The sequence below is a fragment of the Myotis myotis genome, unplaced genomic scaffold, assembly GCF_014108235.1.
Source record: "Myotis myotis isolate mMyoMyo1 unplaced genomic scaffold, mMyoMyo1.p scaffold_m19_p_9, whole genome shotgun sequence".
NCBI classification, from domain to species: Eukaryota; Metazoa; Chordata; class Mammalia; order Chiroptera; family Vespertilionidae; genus Myotis; species Myotis myotis.
The window spans coordinates 52,547,800-52,568,455 of record NW_023416401.1 but is presented as its reverse complement, the minus strand read 5'-3'; the positions used below and the strand labels follow the sequence as shown (position 1 = coordinate 52,568,455).

At 44.9% G+C, this 20,656-nt stretch overlaps 1 protein-coding gene across 10 annotated transcripts in view; it reads left to right on the top strand.

Annotated features, from left to right (window-relative positions):
- Positions 1–9,531: 9,531 nt before the first annotated feature.
- The window catches only part of ZNF532 (zinc finger protein 532), a 95,624-nt gene continuing 84,499 nt past the window's right edge, over positions 9,532–20,656 (top strand). For 5 of the 10 annotated variants that reach the window (XM_036322075.1, XM_036322073.1, XM_036322072.1 and 2 more), the window contains exons 1-2: positions 10,686–11,490; positions 11,626–11,693. In XM_036322075.1, the coding sequence (XP_036177968.1) occupies positions 11,477–11,490; positions 11,626–11,693 (82 nt within the window). In that variant the 5' untranslated portion in view covers positions 10,686–11,476. Of the gene's footprint in view, positions 9,843–10,403; positions 10,564–10,685; positions 11,491–11,583; positions 11,694–20,656 lie in introns of those variants that run through there. The other 5 variants (XM_036322065.1, XM_036322069.1, XM_036322063.1 and 2 more) reach the window with 5 other exon arrangements.

Here is a 20,656-nt window from a genome sequence, read left to right as displayed (position 1 = left end):
TAGTTAAGAAGTCTCTGTAAGGGAAAAGGTGGGAGATTACAGCTTAAACCAAGACATCAATGTGGGCAGGAACAGAGGGCAAGCTTGCTGAAAAGGCTGTAGAGTGAACTGGCAGCTGTTTCCTCTTGGGTGTGGAAGGAGGAGTGTGGTAGGACTAGGGTTTGAGAAGGGAGTGTGGTGCCATGGTGTGACATGTCTGCAGTGGAGGATGGAACAGGAGGAGGTATGGTTTTGGACCGCTTGAGTGGGAGCTAGTTGTCTATCATTTGGCAATTCATTGGCATCTGAAGTTAGGGGAAATACTAGGGCCAGAAACACAGATCTGGGAATCTAGAATAAAGAGATACTTGAGCCCTAACCGGTTTGGCTCAGTGAATAGAGCATCAGCCTGTGGAATGAAAGGTCCCAGGTTCGATTCTGGTCATGGGCATGTACCTTGGTTGCAGGCACATCCCCAGTAGGAGGTGTGCAGGAGGCAGCTGATCGATGTTTCTCTCTCATTAATGTTTCTAACTCTCTATCCCTCTCCCTTCCTCTCTGTAAAAAAATCAATAAAATATATTTAAAAAAATAAAAAGAAGGTCAGAATTAAAAAAGAGAGAGAGAGAGAGATACTTGGAGACTTGAGAGTTTAATGTGTTTTCCCAAGAAGTGGAGATTTAGAAAAGAGGGTGAAAGATAGAATATTGAGAAAATCCCTATTTCACACAGGGATGCAGAAAAATCCACTGAGAAGAAAGACTGAGAAGGAATGGTCTTTATGGAAAGGGGGTAGGTGTCCTGGAAGTTAAGGGAAGAGAGGACTTCAAGGAGGGGCTGGTGTGAGGAGCCTCATGCAGAATTCTCAAAATAGGGAAAACCTTTCACACTACAATTTCTTTAAAGGGAGGCAGCAGCTTAAAAGGGGCCAGAGGGTTTATTTTATACCCAAGAAAAAGGGTCTTGATTTCTCTTGAGTTAATTTGTGTTTAGAGCTAAGAGTAGGATGGACTAGGTAAAAGAATCTAGACCCGTGGGTAGCCCCTTTTTGCATTGCTGCTGAGTAGTGTGCCTAGTGCCTGAGGTAGCTCAACTGGTCATGGTGTGATTTATGTTCTGAATTTTCCATGTGCTCCAGTTGCGTTGACTTAAGCCTATATGTGATGGTCTGGGATGGACAAGGTGGAATAAGGTGAAAGTATTACATATACACCCTTTTCCCCCATATTGATCCCCTCCAGCCTGCCCCCACAACTTCTGTTTCTAAAATACTCTCTCCATAGCCCGACTTTCTTCCTAAAAGCGATCTTTGTGTGTGTGTGTGTGTGTGTGTGTGTGTGTGGTTAAATATTATCTTTACCTCAAAAAGACACGCTACACATTTTTGTTCTAACAAAATATCCGCCAGATAGCATATTATAAACAGCATTTGCCAAAAGAAAAGGTCAGCAAGTTTGAAGCTACTCTTTTTAAAAGGGCAACGAATAACGCTAAGTTCTCTGCCTTAACATAGCCAGCAAACCACTGGGTGACACAAAAGATTGTGATAGTCATGCCTCAGCTTTCATAATGCAGCCAAGAGTTCTCTTAAAGGAACTCTTGTGAAATCCTTCTTACACTGCCCGCCCCTAAGAATAAAATGAACCTCTCTGATGATTGGTAGCAATCTATGAACTTCTGGATTTATTTTTTGTGTGTTGGAATTTTTGTTATTTAATCCCAGACTTTTAAATTCCTGTATAAAAGCTGCTTTTCTAGTTATTACTACAGTTAAAAAAAAAAAATCTAGCCCAACCAGCATGGCTCAGTGGTTGAGCATCCACCTATGAATCAAGAGGTCAAGGTTTGATTCCTGGTCAGGGCACATGCCTGGGTTGCAGGCTTGATCCCCAGGGTGGGGCATGCAGGAGGCAGCCAATCCATGATTCTCTCTCATCATGGATGTTTCTCTCTCTCTCTCTCTTTTTCTCCCTTCCTCTCTGAAATCAATAAAAATATATTTTAAAAAATCTATATTATTTTGATTAAAAAAACCATTTACTGTTAAGAATATATAACTTCTCTGCTAAACATTTTATTTAGTGGTTCGTAAAAAATAAGTTTTTTCAGGTATGTCATCATTGGAACAGGATCAAGCATATACTCTAAGCAACAGCATGTTAGAAATAGCTATACTTTTCTTTCAACAGTAGAGCAATCCTCCCACACTGTGTAATTTATTCTGATACATGTTTCTTCAAATCTATGGCAATATTTTCTAAGCATCTTCCAACTGTTTGCTGACAAATGAATGTATTTTATTTTGCAGTCATAATTTCTGGTTATTTTCATATTTTAACATTTGTTTGCTTCTATTTGTGTTTTCTACCTTTCTAGAAATAACCAGTGCTATGTGTATTTTGGTCTTTTTGGCATTAAATATATCATTAAGTTTAGCAAAAATTATAAAGTATTTCATAATCTCATCTCTAAACATAATTGAAAGAAAAACATGTAGGCATTTAATAAATTTTGATGTTCTGAACACCTAATTTTTTTTTTTTTTAAACACACATTTCCATTGATTTCAGAGAGGAAGGAAGAGGCAGAGAGAGATAGAAACATCCATGATGAGAGAGAATCATGGTGGATTGGCTGCCACCTGCAAGTCCCCCACTGGGGATTGAGCCCAAAACCCAGGCAAGTGCCCTTGACCAGAATCAAACCTGGGACCGACCCCTCAGTTCACAGGCTGACGCTCTATCCACTGAGCCAAACCGTCTAGGGCATGAACACCTAATTTTCAAGTATGTCTGTGTGTGATGGCGTTGGGGAGACTTCATTGAGCCAAAGTCCTTTATTGTCCTTGACGTCACAGGCTTTGTGTTTCATGGGGAGTGAGCCAAATCAACCTTAAATGTCACATGAAAAGAACAACTTAGGGACGCATGTCAGGGGGCACCCATAGGCAGCTTGTATAAGGTCAGGGAAGACTTCTCCAAGTGAGTGACATAAAATTAGACCTAGCGATAAATGGGAGGTAGATGAAGGGGATTGGAGAAGGGTGGGGAGAGTCTTCCAGAAAGAGGAAACAGCAATGTGAAGACCTGACAGTGAGAGCAATCTGGTCTCATTCAAAGAACAAAAAATTCAACAAGACTGGATCTTGGAATGTCGCCAGGGCTGGCCAGCAGACCCTGAGCAACTGATGAACGGATTACTCCTACACAACGGTTGCTGTGAAAGAGAGGCTAAGGGACCAGGCAGCCTCAATTGCCTGCCTCCTTAGGCTTTTATTGGAATTTTTATCTTTAGATGCAATCAACAGGGTGAGTAATCTTGGGAGGACACATGTGTTTACATTGTCCTCTAGGCAAGGGTATCCAGGGATTGAGCATAAGGATTCCAGTAAACACCCAGGGGTCTGCACATGCACAGACTTGTTTGGAAAGGTCAAGGAATAATTAAGGGTGCAGCCTTCAACACTCCCCTAAATCTCCCCTCAGTCGGAATTCTGATAAACAGGCCTGGCGGCCTTCCACACACTTCCCTTTTATCAGAATGTCCTCCTTACAAATTTTCCAACCAAGTCTCGTGTGCTCCCCAGGGAGAAGCAAGAGATGTGGGCGGGCAAATGGGCTGAATTATGGAGAGCCTTCTAAGTCACTTTTATTGAGTCTGGAATTTTTCTCAGAACAATAGAGAGATATGAAAAGGTTTGAGCAGAGGGCTGACAAGAGGATATCTTTAGAAAGTTTCCTAGAGTTTTCAGTGGAGGATGTATTAGAAGTTGACCAGGTTGCTGGCCTGGAGATCAGTTCCAAACTGAGGTGATAGGCCAGAGGTTGAGTCAGGGTGAAGGACATGGAGAGAAGGAATTCCAATCTTGTATGTGCCCTGACTGGGGATTGAACAGATACTTAGGCGGTAGAACCTACAGACGTGGCGATGGAGTAGATGTGAAGGAGTAAATGCCTCTAGACCGGTGGTTCTCAACCTTCCTAATGCCGCAACCCTTTAATACAGTTCCTCATGTTGTGGTGACCCCCAACCATAAAATTATTTTCATTGCTACTTCATAACTGTAATTTTGCTACTGTTATAAATCGTAATGTAAATATCTGATATGCAGGATGTATTTTCATTGTTACAAATTGAACATAATTAAAGTATAGTGATTAATCACAAAAACAATATGTAATTATATGTTTTCCAATGGTCTCAGGCGACCCTTGTGAAAGGGTCGTTTGACCCCCAAAGGGGTCGCGACCCACAGGTTGAGAACCGCTGCACTAGACGGTGGTGTCAATGGGACATGGTTTTTGCTTGGTGGATGCCTGGGGCTGAGTTTCCTGAATATAGACTCTGGAAATCCACCTGTGAGAGAGGCAGAATTAGGCAGAAGAAAAAGTTGACTCACAATCCTATGGACACTGAGACCTCAGCTGATTTACTAGGGACTCTGGAGCTTGGGTGTCCATTCTGAATGGGCCCAAATTAAGGCAAAAGTCCTAGCCTTTGTATCTCTACATTATTTGTGTCTGCTCCCTGGGAAGGGGTGTAAACTTGGATAAGACAGCTCCCAGGAACTGACACAAGACTGTAGCCAAGGCGATCTGCAGGGAGGGGCTCAGCTGTGAGCAGTCAGCAGCTAATATTCTCAGCAACTAGGGCTTGGGGGTGTACACCCTGAAGAGAGGTTCTAGAATCTAGACAAAGCACTACAGTATCTACTGCAGTGGCAAAAGATCTTTCGTTTACTTTAGGACATGCTTTACTTTAGGGGCCTGTAGGTTTATTACCCATTCCTTAGTTCACAAATAACTAGTTAATTTCAACTATGGGATGTGCAACGCATTCGGCGAACTGCTACAGATGGTGGGTTTTAGGGGTGGATGCAAAAGTGTAGAATAGATTCATGTACTCAGTGCCCAGGTCTCCTCCGTCTTGCAGGTGGCCAACGAGATTCATTCTCCGGTGGAACTGAGTCCCATTCCTGTGTGTTCCTTCTCCTCCTTGAAAGATTATGCCCGATTGGCTTTCCTTTTCTCAGATACCTTTCTAGCTTTCTCTTCCCCTTCTCTAGGTCTTGAAAGAGTAGGAAACAAGCCCCAATACCAGTTCCTTTCAAAGAAACCCAGAGACAATGTAAAAGTCACAGAGGGTTAAGGAACCTTACAAATTTCTCAACAGACCTTGGCCTTTGAACCATAGTTCCTGAAGAATCCTTTGCTGATCCCCCAAGCCCCATGCCTTCTGGCTCTTGTATGACCCTCTAGAGTTCATAAAACAATGCTTTCTTAAACATTTTTTATTTTAGAGAGAGAAAGAGGAAGGGAAAGAGAAGCATTGATTTGTTGTTATACTTATTTTTTTGCATTCATTGGTTGCTTCTTGTATGTGCCCTGACTGGGGATTGAACCCAAAACCTTGGTGTATCTGGACATTGCTCTAACCAACCGAACTACCTGGCCATGGCTAAAACAACACTTCCCTCGGTCCCAACCTTTCTCCTTCATTGGGCAAGGCTGCCTTTCCAGCATTTAGGCTTAAAGAGACAGTAGGAGACAAAGAATTGTGGATCCGTCCCATAGCCAGGACTTAGGATGTCATCAAGATAGGCCCAACGTGAAACAGCTAAATCAGCGGTTCTCAACCTGCAGATCGAGACCCCTTTGGGGGTCGAACGACCCTTTCACAGGGGTCGCCTAAGACCATCGGAAAACACATATATAATTACATATTGTTTTTGTGATTAATCACTATGCTTTAATTATGTTCAATTTGTAACAATGAAAATACATCCTGCATATCAGATATTTACATTACGAATCATAACAGTAGCAACATTACAGTTATTAAGTAGCAACGAAAATAATTTTATGGTTGGGGGTCACCACAACATGAGGAACTGTATTAAAGAGTCGCGGCAGTAGGGAGGTTGAGAACCACTGAGCTAAATTAATGAAACAAGGAGGTCATTAGACTGAGGTGGCTCTGATACTGTGGCGACCTCCACGAACAAACCCAAATCTAAGTCTGTAAATACCTCAAGATTACAAAATCAAAACCATTAAGGACAACCAATCACAAACAGCCAACTAGGCTTCCGCTGTAGCCAATCAAATAATGTCTTTCCTTTGTTTCTGCACCTTCGCTACGTCATTCATTCCTTGGCTTCTTGTAGGTGGAGCACTCCTAACCACTTCTTGGCCACGCCCCGATTAGCATAGATTTTTGTTCAAATAAACTCTTAAATTTTTTTTTAACAGAATGCACCCCCCACCCCTTCCAATATCTGGGTGAAATCAACTAACAAAGGATAAGGGAAATCCTTTCCCAGACCTCCCCTCAGTTTATTTGTTCGGCAAATAATCATTCAAATCTGGTTATTATTTCTTTCAAGGGTATGTTTTTAGAAAATACAAAAAAATACTGTTTCTACTTTTATTTTGATGTTAAATATAAAAGATCCATTTTCTTTTCTTTTCTTTTTTGCTGGCCATTCAGCTAGAGATCTTTAAATTATAATTTTAGCGTCGAACAGTATAATAATTCCTTTAAAAACATGCCAACAAATGGAACATATTAAACTCTATAAATGCGTAGGCCTAGCTTAGTTTTCAGCTAAAAAATGTGTAGCTCCAGTCACAGGGCTGGCTGGTGGGTGAGGAGGGTTTGCAAGGACTTTTGATGGTGAGATAAAAGGCTTTTCTCTTTGTTTTTCTACTCCTTCCCCTCAAGGAACACACCTTTGTGTGCTCTGCCTAACAAAGGAATTTCCCAATTTCATAGTGGAATTTGGTGGGGGGTGGGAGGGAGAATGTGTAGACTGATATCTATATATGCCTGCAAAGCTGGCTTCAAACCACACAAGGATTAAAAAAAAAAAAAAAAAAAAAAAAAGAGCTGTGATTTTGCAATACGCTGATTGGAGAAAAAACTCTGACACTGAGCATTAGCAATAAAAACAGCAACAACTGAATCCAAAAGGGTTTGGGATTCCTTTAGTTTCTATTTGGTGTAAGAATAACATTTCTTTGTTCTGTCTTTTCTTATCTACAGCACTCAAATAATAGCTTATTTCATTTTTGCAGTCAAATTACTTCTTCTATTGTTGCCCAGCGCGAAGTGGTGCCCAAGACAGCCTTACATATGTAGGATAATAGAAGGAACATTTGTACTGCTTTTTTTGGGAAGAGGGGTAGTGTTATTTTTTTTTTTAAAAACACACCTTACACTAAAATTTGTTTTTCCTGTGACATGGACTTATTTCATCAAATGGACTAAGATGGGTGCTTTGCTTTTAACTATTGTTCTACCTGGCAGAGGGGTTCCTCTGAAATCCTCTTTGTAAAAATAGAACCGAGATAATCTGCAAGAAATTATCTTCTACCTTGGGTTGTTTATATATTTTTTAAAGCAGACGCAGTGTTATCTATTGCCATTTTTGCAAATGATGAGTTGTGCTTTCAAACTAATTTCCTCCAGCTGAGGCTGGACCCAAACACTGGGCTTTGCACAAAGCCCTGCTCCAAAAGTATTTGGCATTATGAAGCCAGGAGGCAGTTCTACACCCAGGACACTTTCTGATAAGCAATTCAGACTTTAGTGCAATTCTGACCGTTCAAACACTGCTGTGCTGTGCTTTCAACTCTTTAAGGGAAGGGAATGGGGGAGGGGCAAGGCTGCATTTGAAGTAAACAAAGATTTCAAATCTAGGAAACCTAGGATTTACTGTGGTGTGCACATTATGAAATTCCATATATTGTACTATGTGTAGCGTTATCAAGATTTCCGATAAGCGGGTCTTTGGATATTATTCAATGCATGTAATGTTTTCTTCACATGCATATTAATAAGGGCCCACTTTTAGGAGAAGAAAGAAGGCCTCCTTTCAAATGAAATCAAGCCCAGGTGAAGTTGAAACTCAACCCACAGAGTACTGGCACCGTTTTCAGGCTAAAAGAAGATGAGATTCAATTTCATCATCTTGTAACAGTGATAAATGTGAGGCCGTGGCTGGCAACATTTGCAGATTACATAGGTCTTTCCAAATATGTGCCCCAATTTATGTGCAACTCCAAACAATTTGCTGTTTGAAATGAAAGACCAACAACTCTTCTTGTGAGACAATCATCTGGCTCATTTACATGAAAAGCCTTAAATAGCAAAACTGCTACTTCAATTTACATCACACCGTGTCCCCACCACGAACAATGGCTTCCTCAATGGCAGTGAATGCAAAGGAGAGGCACACTGAGATTTAAAAAAACAACTTCCCAGCACTTTGCAAATATTAAGCAATTAGCCTAATTTAAAATAAAGCACCCCCCCCCCCCAAAAAAAAAAAACGCTTCCTGAGCTGGGAGTTTTCACTGCAACAGGAGTGAGCCTTTTGAGGAGGTTATGGTGGTATTTTTTTCAGATCCTTCTATTTTGTATGATTTCTAGGGTACGCACAATGAGCTTGGAATAGGTCTTCTCGTTTTAAAAGACCTCATTGAGTGCAGGTGTGTGAGCCACGTAGGAACCAGGACACGGGGCTGGGTAAACAGCCGTCCCGATGTGGTGGTAATATATTGTGTCTGTCGGACGTGTTGACGATATGCACCTCTGGGCTTTAGGGGGTTTATTTATACATATGTATCCTTTTGTTTCCTGAAGGCTATGGCCACCTGCTGTATGCACAATATGTGCTTGTTACCTTTGCACACCACCTCCCTTGAATTTAGCTATTACTTGTTTACTCACTATCATTCCCCCATTAAAAAAACACACACAAAAAAACCCTGCATGAACCGAACATGCCATGTTTCAATTTGGCCCCAGTGGCTTTTTCTCTGAAAGCAAAAACGTGTCTTTTTTACACCAGGGCTTTCTCCCCACCCCAGGGGGTGTCTTCCATTCTTTTGTGGCTCAGTTGAAGGCGAAAAGGGCTCCCAGCCACGAACTCCAGCGAAGAGAGCCCCTTCGTCCACTTCCAGGGAGCATCTCCCACTGCATTTATGCGAAGATAGCGTGCTCTCTTCTTACTGATTTGCCACCATTGCGAGGATCACAAACACCACCTTGGCTTCAAGATCCCGGGTGGAGGCTCACGGTCCTTCTCTACCAGCTCTGGCGAGGCCTTGCTTCCTTCCACTCCAGTAAGTTGCGGCTTGGGGCCATGGCAAGGACTGGGTGAGCCTGACATGTCGTTTGAAAAAAAAAAAAAAAAAAAAAGCAGCAGCAGCCCTCCCTCCATCCCCTCACCACCACCACCACCCCGCTCTCCGGGGCGAAGCTGCGATCCAGCAGCCCCAGATGGGCGAGACTTGGCAGGTCCGCGGGGCTCCTCTCGCATCGGCGGCGGCACCCGGGCGTCCGCCGGCCGCCGGGCTTCGCGCTCCGGCTCCGGCTCCCCAGCCCTCCCTTCCCCCCTCGGCCGCCCCCTCCCCCTCTCCCGCGCTCCCTTTTGTTCGCTCGCCGCTCCGGCCGAGCCACCGCCGCAGGGCCCGCACCCCCAGCCCTAGGCCCCGGCCAGGCGGGCCGCCCCGCCGCCGCCACCGCGCGGCCTAGAGCGCGGCGCCCGGGAGGCGCGGGGCCCGGGCCGGGCGCACGGCGAGGCCGCGGCGGCGGCGGGGCGGCCGGGAGCCGGAGCCGGGAGGCGGCGGCGGCGGCGGCTGCGGCGCGAGGCCGCTCCACCTCGCACGCACACACAGACCCCGGCCGCGGGAAGGCAGATGACACGCCCGTAACATGGAGCCGCCGCCGCCGCGACGACGACAGCAGCCGCAGCCCCAGCAGCAGCAGCCGCCGGCGGCGCCGCGCTGAACAAAGGTCATCGGAGCTGCGGCCCAGACGCCCGGGCTTGACCGCGGCGAAGGCCAACCCGGGAAGGGGTGGGTGTGCGCCCGGGGGGCGGGGGCCCCGGCGGCCGGCGAGCGAGGGGCGCAGGGCCGCGGAGGCAGGGGCGCGGGTGGGCTCCGGGGCGAGGCGGGGCGCGGCCCCTCGTGCGCCCCGCGGCTCGGGGTGAGCGCGTGAGGCTCAGGCCCTGGGGCTGGACCGCCGGGGCCTGGCCCACCCCGGCCTCGGGGACGCTGGCCTTCGCGCCCGGCCGGCTTTCTTGGGGGGCCGAGGACCAGCCGGCTTGGCTAGGCCCCGCCGGTCCAGAGAGGGGGGCCACGTGAGCCAGGCGCTCGCCTCCTCCCTCCAGCGCCGGCTGCGCCCCGGGCTGCCCCAGGCCTCTGCGCCCCTCTCCCCGCTGCCCCTTCGTGCCCCCTGCCCCCACCCCAGGCATCTCCAGTCTCCTGCCCCGAGGTGCAGGGATGGGGACTTCTCCCCCCAGGTGCCTGAAAGGAGAGAAGGTCGGAGGAGGAGGAGACTGGGGGGGCTGCTGGCGGTGGTGACAGGGCTGGGAGAGGGAGAGGCCCGGAGGAGGGGGCTGGGTGGGGTGGGGGTGACAGGCGGCGAGGAGCCTGGTCAACAAGCCACCACCACTCAGCCAGGAGGCCGAGGCCGGCTCCCGCAGCCCACGCGTCCAGTGTGAGCAGACACACATAGATGGCTTTCCCGGGGGCTCTTTGTCAGCCACCCACACAGGGAACACACACTGACACACAGGTACACAAAGATCTGAGCCAGGTGGTGGGAGGTAAGTGGGGGAAGGCGAAGGAGCGGGCCCCAGGGTCTGCGGTGGGCTTTTCGGGGGGAGGGGGTGGGGGATGGGCCCTGAGGGGCTCTGGGGTGCTCGCGAGGTGGGCCTTTCCAAGACTGGGTGCTGGTGTGGCGGCCGGGGACACACGATGACCTGCCCCTCCTCGGGAAGACCTCCGAGGGGAGAGCAGCCCCCTGCGAGAGCCCCCCCGTGCCGACGGTTTTCAGGGACTTGTTGGCAACTCCGCGAGGGTTGCCATAGCTTTTTTATGTAGGGTGACCAGAACCGGCTGAGACTGGTTTGAGGCAGATCAGCTCCTGAACACAATGCAGTCACTGAGCTCCTACAGTGGGATAGCAGCTTCCTCCCTCCATGGCAGCCAAAAGCAGAGGCGCTTGCAGGAAGGTACCATCCCAACACAGTATGTGAATGCACACTTAGACACCACACAGCACTGGGATGTGGCTAATGGAGTCCTGAAAGAGCCTGTGTAGAGAAGATGGGGGAAATGTGCAGGTTTGCAAGGTCTGAGATTACTTGGGCTTTTCCTGCCTTTTTCTTTTGCTTAAGGGATGGACAAGGAGCTGAGATTTATGACCCTTATTAAAGAAAAAAATGTGACTTGCTAGGGTGGGGACACTTGGTTTATGCAATCTCTCTCTCTCTCTCTCTCTCTCTCTCTCTCTCTCTCTCTCTCTCTCTCTCTCTCTCATTTTTAACAAAACCAAACCAGAATGAACTGATGGATTTGTAATGGCAGTTTGTTTGTTGCTGGAGATTGCTACTTTGCATGCTTTTTTTTCTCTTGCAGGGTATGTTCTGTTTTGTGCTTTTCCTTTTAGAAGCTACTAAAGGGTGTTGGGGATACTTCTGACTATTATGAAGGCCAAAAGGTAACAGTATTGTTCTAGAAAATGAGCATAAATGCTTTCCAGTGATGCTGTAAGGCATACATGCTGTCTTTTTTTTTTTCCCCCCCCTTGTAGGCCTGTTGACTGTGGCTGCTTTTAACCCTTTCATCTTTGCAGAGAATGCCACTGTGTGACAGTAACTGAACACTGGTCCAAAGTCTTTCCCAAAGGTCAAGGTTCACAAGGTGAGAGATGATATTTTGAGCATGAATTTAAGTGTTTCTTTGAAGGTCCATTCAGACACAGACAGTAGATTGGTACTTTGGAAATGATATTGGGCTCTAAGTGGAGAAGAATTACTCTTAATGTTATCCACCTTTAATGGAATTAGAGTGACTTTATGATGGTATTCCTATCCAGGCAAAATCAGAATGACCTCATTAAATGGCCTGTGTCTAATCATTTAGAAGATTCAGGCCTGGAAAGAAGCAAGTTTAGAGGATGGTAGGCGGCAGGGCCTTGTAGAGAATGCACTGTTTTGCATTAAGACTAAAGCAGCACACATGTAGTATTTTCCCGATGATTACAAAAAAAGGACTTCGCCAGATTGAGGCAGCTTCGCCACCTTTTTGGGGATTTGAGAAGTCTGAAGGTAGATTTGCCTTTTTTTCATTCATCACCTTTCTTTTTACCTTGCTCTCTGTTAACCTGAAAGGTTTTTCACTCAGAGTCAAGTGGTGGAATGGCTTTTATTGATTTTGGGGGCTGTTGACAGTGAGTTTGCCATGGGATTATTTGTGGCATACATTTTAATGTGGAATCCTAATGCTATACCAGGAGGAAAGCGGGTAGTCTGGCTTCATCTGTGAAAAGATGCCTGTTAACGCAAAGCTTTACAGCAGTGGATGGCAGAAAATGTCTAATGCCTTAAGAGATGGAGGTTAGATTTGAGCTGGCATTTTTGTGCACCCTCCAGAATCACAGTTTTTGCAGAAGAGAGAAGACAGCAGGAATGAATGTAGCCAAGGGAAGAACAAAGGCAGTGAGAGCTTACAGGGGAACACTAAACATTTTGCCTTGGGGTTCCTTGTGAAAAGAACTTCCACTTCCCCAAACAGGAAACCAGCAGCTCCAGAATCACATCCAATATGATGTCATCAACAGATAGAGCTGGTTCTGTCTTCTGGTTTGGTAACAGTACAGTCAAGGGGAGCCCATACAAGACATGATTGAAAATAAATTTCTCCTCTACTCTGAAGAGGGTATTTTGTTCCTCTTCGCGGTCAGCAGAACTGAGTCTTTTCAGAAATGCTGAGGATCTTAGAACTGGCTGTGTGCTTGCAGTTGGTGGGCAGAATATCTGCCCTGGAGGGTGTCAAGTATGCAAGGGTTTTTATTGTTCAGAAATATTCCGTGCGGTTGCAGAGCATCCAGTGTGTGAAAAAACTGGCAAAGGGAAAAGGGAGTGTATGGTCAGCTCAGAGTACTTTGTGTAGTATTTAATAGAGATAAATGTAATCTCGGACTGATAGACCAGTAAATAGCTTACATGATGGAACAAAATTCTTGACAAATCACTGTGCTGAAATTGGTTTTCAATTCTGCAATGGTTTGGACTGCCAGAGGTGCTGTGTCTGAATGTGGGCAGAAATCTGCTTGCAAAGCACATCCTGGTCCATGTTGCACGATGTGCTGCTCCTGCCTTTTTGGTGCCAACTAAAACTCAGATGGCTAATATGATAAACCTTAATTAGCTTGCTACAAGAAACTGTTTTATAATTTAGTCCTTCACTCCTGTCTTGAGAAAACCAGTGATTTTTATGTCACTTTGACAGCTAACCGCCCTTGTAAGGAGTCTTTCTTGGTAATATGTTTAAAAGCCCTTTTTGTAAAGCATTGTATGTCACAGAATGTTCTGGTTTACTCTCTCTCTGGTTTTTAGCTTTGTTCCTTCCCTTCCCCCAGAAGCCTCCTGAAAAATAGCATTTGTTTTGCATTTAGGCCGGTCTTTCCAGCTGCAAATGCAGTGTGAGGTTGGAGAGCTGGTTCTCCAGGGCAGCAATCGGGGAAGCTCATCTTGGATGGAGGTCTGTCTCAGGTGGCGGTCTCCTGCTGAGCTCTAACAATGTGGCAGCCCAGTTCCCCGGGGGAGAGGATAAGAGTTTTCTGGGTTTGGGAATGTGAGTGTGAGTGTGGAGAACAGCAACAGCATTAGCATTCGCTTTCCTGGAAGAGCCTGGAGGGAACAGGGTGGCAGCCATACACGGGCTGGGCCTGTGTGTGGCTGTCCCTGTCGCCTTGGAGGCAGCCACACCTGGAGCCCGCAGCCCCGCGCCTGGTCGGGATTGCCTGCAGCCGTCCCCAAGGCGGCCATCTCCTCTGCAGGAGGAATGTGTGGGTTTGGCTGAAGAGGGTACACTGGAAAGAAAGTGTCACTGGCCGTCGAACCCTTTGCTTGTTTTTGTCATTTGCCTACTTAGAATAATTTTTTCCACGTGAAAGAACATTGGATCCAGGGCTTTTAGAACTCAGCCTCCTGGTTCTGGAGGGCTCTGCTATCTCCTTTTTCCCTCTTTTGTCACAAAGAGGTTCCCCGCCCCCACCCGCTTTGACTCCTTTTTAAAGGAGGGTCTAGGAAGGAGGCAGCCAGCACGGGAATGGGATTTTCTGCTTAACCCTTTGACCAGGATGGGTTCGAATTTTAGGATTTCTCTTCTCCCAACCTCTTTATTTTTCCCCTGGAAGTGCTTTCTTGGGCATTGCTGTGGGGTATAGTCTGTCTTCTGTTGGTTTTAAATAACCTTCCCTGTGTCCTTGGTAGAACTCCATCTGGCTGTGCATCTGGAGCAGACGTTGCCAATACAAGGGAAACTGGAAGTATCTGGAAAAGATCTGGGGTTACTCCCTCCTCATTCCCTCAGTATCTCTTCTTCCTAATCAATACAATTCAGTAATAAAACAATAACAGCTGCCACGGTAAAGGTTAAGGTAATCCACACCTTTGTGTTAGAGTTAGGGGAGGATCTTTAACCAAGTCATGACTAAATAATGAAAAATTTTTAATTTTTAAATTTACATGTAGTAAAATTTATTAGTGGTGTACAGTTCTCTGGGTTTGACAAGCATATAGCACTGTGTATCTGCCACCATTATCTGTTAATAAGGAATAGTTCTGTTGGCCCCAAAACTGTCCTCCTGATGTGCCTTTGCAGTCAGACTCATCCCCAGGCAGCTACTGGTTGGTTCTGTCCCTATGTCTATATCTTTTCCAGAATGGCATACAAATATTTGAGATTCATCCATATTACTGTGTATATCCATACTTGGTTCTTCTTTGTTGCTAAGTTGTAGGCCACTGTATGGGTGTACCTCAGCTTTTTCTCCTTTCACCAGTTGAAGGTCATCAGGGTTTTTCCCAATTTTTGGTGATTGTGAATAAAGTTGTAAATATTTGCATACAGGTTTTAGTTTGAAGATTAGTTTTTATGTCTCTTTGGTAAATACTTCAGAGTGGGATGGCTGGGTCATGTGGTAAATACATGAGAATTAGAAGTTTGAATGAAAATAAATTTAGCTCGTCACAGCTTACACACACAAAAAGATCCAGTCAGCTGCAGTTAAGACTTCTCAAGTAGGAGATTGTAGCGAACATTATCTGAAGACACATGAGAGATGACCGAGATAATAGACCACTCACTAACAGGATGACATGCTTTATAACCCAGAACTAATCGGAATTAGCCAAAAGTGGAAACAAAAAACTGCAAGTGGTAAAACCTTCTTTGTTTCCTACAGCAGTTATTTTTAATCTCTTCAGAAACATTTGGCAGTTTAATTTTTGCATTTGTCTTCAGGTTCAGTAAAACACCAAACAATAATAGAATAAAATTTTTGGAAAGTGGTACTGAAAATCTTTGTTGACATCTTAGTTGTGCAAACAACTTAATCATAATTTGTCTGATTTATTGACTGCCAAAATATTGGTGCTTTTTAAAAAAATATATTTTATTGGTTTTTAACAGAGAGGAAGGGAGAGGGAAAGGAAAAGGGCGAGTTAGAAACATCGATGAGAGAGCAACATCAATTCACCTGCCTCCTGCACACTTCCTACTGGGGATGTGCCTGCAACCAAGGTACATGCCTTTGACCAGAATCGAACCTGGGACCCTCAGTTCGCAGGCCGGTGCTCTATCCACTGAGCCAAACCGGTTAGGGCTTGGTGCTTTTTTAACATTTGAAGTTATTATTCAGCTTTTATGCCATTTAAGGAAGTAAAAAATACTTAAGCAATAGCAAAGCAATGAAATAGGTTGATTTTGGAGGCACATTATTTTTTTAGAGGATAAAATAGTGTTCAGGATCGGGAAGAACAAATAGACCAAGTTATGGTGATGTAGACCAGGGAGAGCCCCAAGAAGTGGGGAGTGATGTTAAATTGGGGATTATTTCATCTACTTAACAGATACTTACTGTTTACTAAGTGCCACATGTTGTGCTAGGCACTGGGAGTACCGGAAGGAAAGGAATTCAGAGAAAAATTAGTGGGAAGTAGCCCACAGATGCTATGACAGGAATGTGAATGAGCCACCCAATGCCATGTGTCCAGAGAGGAGCCCTTGAAGAGGTAGCTTCTGAGCTGAACCACGAAAGACCAGTAAGAATATGTAAGGCAGGCAAAGACTTGGGGGAAGAATGAGAGTCTGGTGGAACAGTGTGTCAAGGACACTGAGGGAACTTGGTGTTGACAGTGGTTTGGGGGAGTGCGGTGTGGGAGAATAGAGGAAGCTTAGGCAGTCAAGGCCAGACTTCTGAAGGTCATTCTGTACAGTCCATTTGAGTCCTGGGGTAGTCCCCGGGAGGATGGCATGGAGGCTGGTCAGGCGGGAGGCAGAGAGGTCACATGATGGGACCAATGCAAGCAGAATCTAAGAGAGAAGCCCCAGGGCGTGATCCAAGGTGTTGCAGTGGGGATGGAGTGGTAGGTGGTGACTGCCTTGGGGGCAGGCAGGCCTATGGTGGTTCCCGATGAGATATGGGGGATGGCTGGGGATGGCGGAAGAGGTGGATGAAGGCTCTCGGAGATTACTTGCCACTGGTTGTTTATGTCTCTGAGATCCTGATTTAGAAGGCGGAATAGATTTGGAAGGTGGAGGTGGCCTTGATACAGTGAGTTCAAGTTTGGGTTGTCTGTGGGGGTGACTTTTATCTCCCAGATCTGTTTGGGCTGGAGGTGTAGGTTGGGAGGATTTAGCATAGACCAGAAATAAATCTTAAAAGGTGGAAAAGGGTTGGGTTTAATGGTTTATATAGTAAAACCATAAGTGAATGTAGGAGGGTGGCTGAAGAACTTAAGATACATGCTTCAGGAAGTTAGAGGGCCAAACATTGCCAGACAGGTAGAAAATTTTAGTAGTTAATACCTGCAGACACTGCAGTCCGCCATGGTGGGCCTTTCTATATGTTAGGTCATTTATACTGAAACCATGAGATTAGCTACGTACTGTTATCCCCATGGTGCAGGTGGGGAAACAGACAAAGATCCTGGCCAGGGTCTGCCAGCTCATAAATGGTAGTAGAGGCTGAATTTGGAAGCCTGCTCCTCACTACCAGGCTATTCTGCATGGGGGAGCACAATTTGACATGGGGAAATCATGAGAGTTGTTTAGGGGTATGGAGATAAGAGGGGGGGAGTTGGAGAGAGGGCTCAGGCAAGTAAGTGCTCAGCAGCACTGATGTGCAGGTTAGAAGTGGCAGATGGTAGAGGTGAGAATGTGTAATGGAGACGGTTGAGTCCCAGTAAGGGCCCTTGTAATTAGCCAGATTTCCCTGACTTGAGTCATCATGGAGAGAGAATCTGTGTCTACACCAGAGACGGTGCTAGAAATAGCATGTTGAAAAGACAGACGTTTTTACTGGTACTAGGGTGAGGATACAAGTTGGAAGGGAGAAGAACCAAAGAGGTGTTTTTGTTTTGTTTAGTCTTTGAAAGGGATGAGAAAAAGTAAATTGAAAGTGGTGTTGAGAAAAATCTTTTGTTCCAACAATAAACAAACACTGGTTAGAGAGTCCTTTGAACCATCGTCTACAGATGGAAAGTTCTAAATTCTGTTTTAAGAATGAGGTGTGCGAGCAAATTCTGCTTAATCTAAACCTGGAGACTGAAATAAGTAATTTTTAGGCAAACTCTGGTCTTTTTAACTGCCCCACATAAGTAGCCTCTAGTCGGTGGTGTTTCATGTCCGAAATGCAGGCTTTGTATTGTTTTGTTTTCAGTCAAATATTATTACAACTTTACATAATTAGAGATTCCAGACATCTTGAAGGATTTATGGAAGCCTGAAGATAGGTCTTAAATGTTTTCCTTTTAGAACATAAACTCCTGCTTTCCAAAGGCTCACTCAAGAGCCTACTAATGGGTGTTGATTTTGGTAGTTTTCTTCTATGAGGAACAAATTCTTCCCAGGAATCTCAATGATAAAAATTAGATTGCTGAAAAACTTACTAGGTTAGGAAATTCAAATATTTACAAGTGATTGAGCCCATATTGGGGTGGGAGGAGGGGTCATCTGTTTTTAGTAGTGGGTAGCAGGTTTGGAACTAGAACCTAGCACTCTGGGCTTCTAGTCTAAGGCTGTTGCATCATTACTTTCTCTCTGCCTTCCAAAATTTATTATATGTATTTCGATGGTATATAAATCAGCTCATTTATAATCCTTATATCATGTGAACCTGAAACCATGAGTTATTCAAATGAAGCCTCACTCATTGATAAGCTGGTCTATTACACTTGCTGATTTAACATAGCAAGAATGCCAAAGGTAGTTTGAGGTTTGTAGCTTGAGAACTGATTATGCCTGGTGTTGTAGTTAAATCGGGGGTAAGGCCACGGAGATTTTCAGTTGCCTCTGCCTAACCCTCAATGAAACAGAAATCTGAATTCTGCCCACTGACTAGCTATGGGACCTAGAAAGAGTTACTTAAAATAAACCATACTTTTCTGGAGGGTTTTTTATTAGCATTAAATGCATATAAAGTGTTAAACAGAGTGTGTGGTAGGCAGTAAACCCTTTAAAACCTTGGCTATTCTGTCTTCTGCAGCCTTCTGTTTTTGGGAAAGGGCTTTTGCTCAACATTCTTTTTTTTTCGGTCTAGGAGTGTGTTGTTTCCTCTGGCCTTCCTTTGATCTCATTTATAAGTGGATTTATTTATTTTTTGGGCACCATAGAAACATACAATGAGAGTCTCTTGCCTTGTCTGAAGGTCTTCAGTTACAACTGCCCTGTATCTGGTTAAAAGTGGGCGAAATGTGGGCAGGCGGTTATGTACTTGTTCCTGCTTGACTATATTTTCATTTGTAGGTGGGAATCTTGCATGAATTTTGTAGTTATAAATCTTGTACTTCAGTGTTCTTAGCTTTTTGAGAAATTCAGCCCAGTGAGTGGCTATAATCAACATTGTCTGTCTGTTGGTATAATTTCTGTTGGTCAGAATTTTAAAAAGCAACCTGATTGTGAAAGTATGGCAGGTTTGCGAATGCCTTTGATCTGTCCCTTTCCCCTGGCACTTTGATTCCCACGTTTGCTCGACAGTGACCAGATACTCATATCTACTTACTGGGATTCGGTGGTGATGGAAGATTGAGTGCAGAAGGCACCCAAGGGATCTAGGAGGAATTATTTTGTGTCTAGAACTGCTCCGTCCAGTATGATAGGCACCAGCCACATAGGGCTATGGGGCGCTTGCCATGTGGCTAGGCCTAATTGAGATACACACATCAGGTTTTGAAGACTTATACAAAAAGCAATGTGAAATAATCTCATTAATAGATTTTTTTAGATTGATTGCATGCTGGAATGTCACGAGGACTGAAAGCTGGGAACTCCGATGTCCTCTTGCACTCAGCTTATCTGTGCTCCTTCCAGGGCCCCAGGTCCTTGGTTGTCTGTGTCTTTGCCTTGGGGGAACTGTGTTCCCTTTCTTGTGCATATGGCTGTCCCATAGCTCGTATATTGCCATGTCCTCATCTATTTATTTATTTCTTATACATATTAAATTTTATTTATTTTTATTTAAAAATTTTTAAAAAATTACAGTTTGCATTCAACATTATTTTGTATTAGATTCAGGTGTACAGCATAGTGGTTAGACAACCATATACTTTACAAAGTATTCCCCCTGATATTTCCAGTACCCAGCTGGCATTATACATAGTGATTACATACACCCAAAATCTCATTGGTCCTGGTCTAATTCAGCTTGTGGCTTGGGAGGGCAGGGTTACTGATAACCCTAAGTGGGTGACAGTTTTCAGTGGGCTTGTGAGACACCCCCTGAGGGTCAGTACAGTAGGAGTCATACAGACAAGTGCAATTAGCTATCTGATGTCAAGGCATTCCTCATTTTATAATGAGATGCTTTCTGGAGGATGTCATTGTAAGAGCAAAATCTGGTAGCTGCCTTTGTTCAGACATCCTCATAGCCTTTGAGTGAATGAGTAAAGGCAATGAGAAATGATTTATATGTGTTTATTAGCTAAGTTTAACAAGCTGGAGGCAATGAAAGGGGTCTGCCTTTTAATGGAACATGCTCTTGTTCATGTATGAAAAAGACGTTGTTGACCACTGTTGTTTATTTCAGTGGTAAGTGGATTTTCCTTGGTTTGCTCTGTCTTTCATCTCTTCTGCTTATAGCCTAGAATACAGAATTTCTAGACGCCACTGTCTCAGGAGTGTGGTCTGTAGCTTTGCCTTAATTCACTCTTGCCAAGAAATAACTTGCCCATAAGTGAATTGAATTTGTGTCCTTAATTTTTATATTGTTTTCTAATATGCTTACTTGGATTCTAAGGGTAGAGGTGGGGGGAAGAATACAAAAAAAGGAAAGATTGACTCTAGAGATTTTGATAAAAATGAATTTTGGGTAGAATTGTGAAAAGGAAGAGGAACGGAGCTTGACAAAAAGAGAGAGATGAGCCAAGGAGGGAAGTGATGGAGAAGTTTAACACGTGGCACAGGAAGAAAATGTGCAGCAGACACTGAGCAGTTTTCTGGCTAGGACAGAGATTTTGAGCCAGGAAATGTTGAAAAACAAGAGTCTCAAGGAAGATTAGCTAAAGGGTGACTTGGCCACCCTGGAACGTGCAGCTAAGGAAACTGTCTGTGCTAAGCCACTTTTGATTTCTGGATGGTTAGGACTCGCAGCGCACCTG